The 3,686-nt window shown below is 40.1% G+C and overlaps 2 protein-coding genes across 3 annotated transcripts; one reads left to right on the top strand and one right to left on the bottom strand.

Annotated features, from left to right (window-relative positions):
• Nucleotides 1-551: 551 nt before the first annotated feature.
• LOC108045295 (protein yippee) lies at nt 552-2,456 on the top strand. Of its 2 annotated transcripts, XM_017124580.1 has the most exons (4): nt 552-757; nt 909-1,121; nt 1,187-1,346; nt 1,936-2,456. In XM_017124580.1, exons 2-4 carry the CDS (start codon nt 1,004-1,006, stop codon nt 2,021-2,023), a joined length of 366 nt encoding a protein of 121 aa, XP_016980069.1. In that variant the 5' UTR covers nt 552-757; nt 909-1,003; the 3' UTR covers nt 2,024-2,456. The 2 variants fall into 2 exon arrangements, with proteins under 2 accessions (XP_016980069.1, XP_016980068.1); XM_017124579.1 differs by having other exon boundaries at nt 552-1,121.
• Nucleotides 2,435-3,079, bottom strand: LOC108045296 (mitochondrial import inner membrane translocase subunit Tim9). Its single transcript, XM_017124581.1, has 3 exons — nt 2,920-3,079; nt 2,725-2,820; nt 2,435-2,662 (listed from the first exon to the last, which is right to left on the bottom strand). The coding sequence occupies exons 1-3, from the start codon at nt 2,977-2,979 to the stop codon at nt 2,531-2,533; spliced, it is 288 nt and encodes a 95-aa protein (XP_016980070.1). The 5' UTR covers nt 2,980-3,079; the 3' UTR covers nt 2,435-2,530.
• Between the last annotated feature and the right edge of the window lie 607 nt (nt 3,080-3,686).

Genomic DNA, 3,686 nt, shown 5'->3' with positions numbered 1-3,686 from the left:
AAAATATCAATCGATTGGTGGTTTGAAAGTTCGTTTTAAACGGGTGTTACGGGTGATATTTATATCCATTGCAGGAGTATAATAATAATAGTCAAGTCTTTTAAACATATTCATATTTTCCAAAACTGAAAGTCGCGTTCCAAGCTTTGTCCTTTTTTCGTTCTTCAACGTATCAATGCACAGAAAAGTGTTTGTTGGATATATAAATCAACATTTATATAAAATGGTACTGTGAAATAACTACAAAAATTATTTCTTTTAAGTAGCTTTTGTACATGTATTTAATTGCTTCCTATTGTTGGTTGGACCATATTAAATTTTGATTTTATATATAAATTTTTTTATTTGTGGGCTTCATGGTAGAATTTTAGCTTAGCTTACTATTTTGAATAAATACAAGTGTGCAGTATTTGAAGTGCGAGAGTCATGAGTCAATAAACTAAATAATTGTGAAAAAATATTTTTTAAAAAAATCATAAGAAGTCGATACTATCGACTACTTTTAATTTACCGTTAAAAGTTCAGTTGGCACATCGATGACCACTGGCTATAACAGTCTGGCAACGTCGCCGAGAGCAAATACTGTGGCAGCACTAGAAATTTACACTCAAGCGTCGCATTAGTAGTTCTGAACCCAAATCGGGGGTATATATCTCCCATATCATACCTATCCGATTGCAAGTGCGTGGCGCGAGAGCACAGGAATTAGCCCGTGCATCCGGGAAGAGGGCTCACCAGGTCTAAACAGCTGATCAAGGTACTGCGTTGTTGTGATTCCCGATTCGATTCCTCGGTTGTGCAAATTCCGAGTCCAAAACAAAAGCGGAGCGCAGATCGAGATAAGGAGTATTACAAGGCCCAAAGTAATCGCAGTAATATCGGTAGTACCCGCATTATTCCCCGCATAGAAACAAAGGAACCCCACACACACTCACGTACGGGTGCAAGCGAGACGGGGCGAGACCAGTAGAGCGAGAGAGGAAGAGGGAGCGGGAGGAGCACAATGGGACGCATATTTCTGGAACACCTCGGCGGACTGAAGCTCTTCAATTGCGCCCAGTGCCACACAAACCTGACCAACCGCAGCCAGCTGATCAGCACACGATTTACGGGCGCAACAGGTGAGTCCTCTGGTCTGGATAATTGCCCCTGATTATGCAATGTTAATCGTATGTTCTCCTGGCAGGACGCGCCTATCTGTTCAAACGCGTCGTAAACCTGACCTTCAGCAACATCCAGGAACGGGTCATGCTCACAGGCCGCCACATGGTACGCGATGTCATGTGCAAGAACTGCGGCGCCAAACTTGGTTGGATGTACGAGTTCGCCACCGAGGAGTCTCAAAAGTGGGTATATAGCTTGGATTATCTTCGCAGATCAGTAATAGGGATATTTAAGTAGCTTTTTACCGAGATTACCGTTCCATCTCCATCAGCTTAAGATATATTTGTAGATCAAAGGTTTCAGTGCTTCAGGCTTCTGATAAGGATATACAACTCATTGTCCCGATTCATATTGGATAGTTTTCCTTCTGGGAACTACTCTTTTGTTATTAAGAATCTCCATTGCAAAATTACAAATTTTGTCGAGAACTGTATGACATATACCATCTTTACCTAATGAAGATAAATATGCTCATTGGAATTCAAGGAGTGTAAAATTTGCCTGTTACTTATTGAAAGCGAGATATGATTACTTAGCCAATTCGAATAATTAATTTTTTGACCAATTGGTAGGATCTAATAGTTACATTAAATGAATGCTAAGAAAATGTGTTACAATGGTTTATATGGCATTGGTATTAATTTAAACAATCACTACTGAGAGAATAAGCTTAAGAACTAAGACATTTGGCAACCAACTACTTTCAGGCAGGACTAACGAGCGTCCCAGCTGAAAGATCTTACTAATTCAATATCTCTTTTTATCCGTTAGGTACAAGGAGGGTCGTGTGATCCTGGAGTACGCGCTCATCACCGAGGCGGAGGGCTTTCCGTCGGAGGCCCCCACCACGAGTCATTGAACGGAGAAGCTCTGAGCCGGAAAACGAGAACCACGCATTGGCGAACCGTGTGTAGCCCTAAGTATTGAGTAGAAAGCCACAGGCGATGGCTTCTATGCATTAGACCTAGTTTAGAGATCGCCGTAGAGAGCAGCTCCCAAGTCCGGAGAACCGGTTGCACATCATCCGGCACGGAGGACTCGCCTACGGCCCTGGTCTTAACGTGACTTAAACTTAATTGTAGGCACATCTAGCACGTAAGCAGCTGCGGCGCCCGATTCTACCATTAACTACTACTGTCATGAGGCTGAAGTGCTAAAAGAAAGAGATAGGTCCTGTTACCAGTTCCGCAGAACCGCAACTGATCCACACTTGTGTCTTTTCAAACAAGATCTCTAGACCGTAATCAATCACCAATCAATCAATCAGCAATAAAGTAACACAATAATCTTTACTCAGCTATTTTGACAAATGCAGGAAAAATGCATCATCTCAGTTGTCTAAACTAGTTAAGATTGTTATTAACACCTAAAGTTTGCCAGTCTTTTGGGCCATGGCCAGGGCATTCTCGTTGGCGATCATTTGGAACTCCTGGAAGCGCTGTGAGACGCGCTGGTTCATCTTCAGGTACTTCTCCATGCAGTTCAGCGAGCATTTCTCCTGTAAAAAAGATGGGCGATTGGATATACTTGTGAATCCACATGGAATATTGCAAAACCCACCTCGGAATCCTTGACATCTCGCGATGTAAAGTCGCGCACGCAGTCTGTGAAGCACATCTCGGACAGCTTGTTGTAGGACATGAGGAAGTCGGAGAACTGGACAACGAAACCCAAACAATAGATGAAAACCACATTGCATCATGAGCACAGTGACCACCGGCTTTTGTGTGGAACTTCCACGGCCATCCCACTCACCGTTTTCATTTGGTCCTTGTCCAGCTGATCCAGCGCTATGTTTTCCGGGCTTTTGGCCATCTTGTGCTACGATATTTTATTCAAGTTTGTCCAAACGAAAGGGGCCAATAATAATGTGCCTATATTAAATAATAGGGACAGCTGGTAGAGCTGGAAAGTCGATTCATCGATGTTTTCCATCTTATTTATTCATCGATAAATTGCCCGTTGGATGTAATCGTAATGTAATAACAATATGTGATGTATGTAATGTAATAACAATATCAGGCGATTTTAACTATTTCTTAAACGTAATCTCTAAATTCTAAATATCAGTTTATTTTTAATATTTCGGGAATGTAACGAACAATTGCCTAGGCAAATTTTATTTACTTTTGAGAAGGGTGACCATCTGGAAAAATATTTATATTTTTCGAATGTAAATAGCGTATGTTTTTCAGATATACTAATTTATTTAGTTTATTTAATTACTAATCAACACATTATTATGAAAACTAATTATAATTTTTTGAACTTAGTTCAAATTATGGATGGACAAATAAATGGCTGAAAAAATCATAAACCTGAGTGTCAGTAATTTGATGAGGTTAAACCGAAAAATAATAAGTACTTTAAAATGAATTGAAAGTCATGGAAAAATAATATATAACTAATTTAATTATTCCTAGCAAGGAAACAACGGCCAAAAATTAAAGACAAACATATATTTTTAAAAATCCGATAGGCAGCGCATTCGCGAGTACGTTTTCGGAGTTTTTTTCGCTACT

The sequence above is a fragment of the Drosophila rhopaloa genome, unplaced genomic scaffold (genome assembly GCF_018152115.1).
Source record: "Drosophila rhopaloa isolate 14029-0021.01 unplaced genomic scaffold, ASM1815211v1 contig_3, whole genome shotgun sequence".
Classification (NCBI taxonomy): domain Eukaryota; kingdom Metazoa; phylum Arthropoda; class Insecta; order Diptera; family Drosophilidae; genus Drosophila; species Drosophila rhopaloa.
The sequence above is the reverse complement of the archived record's forward strand: the minus strand, read 5'-3'. Positions and strand labels throughout refer to the sequence as shown.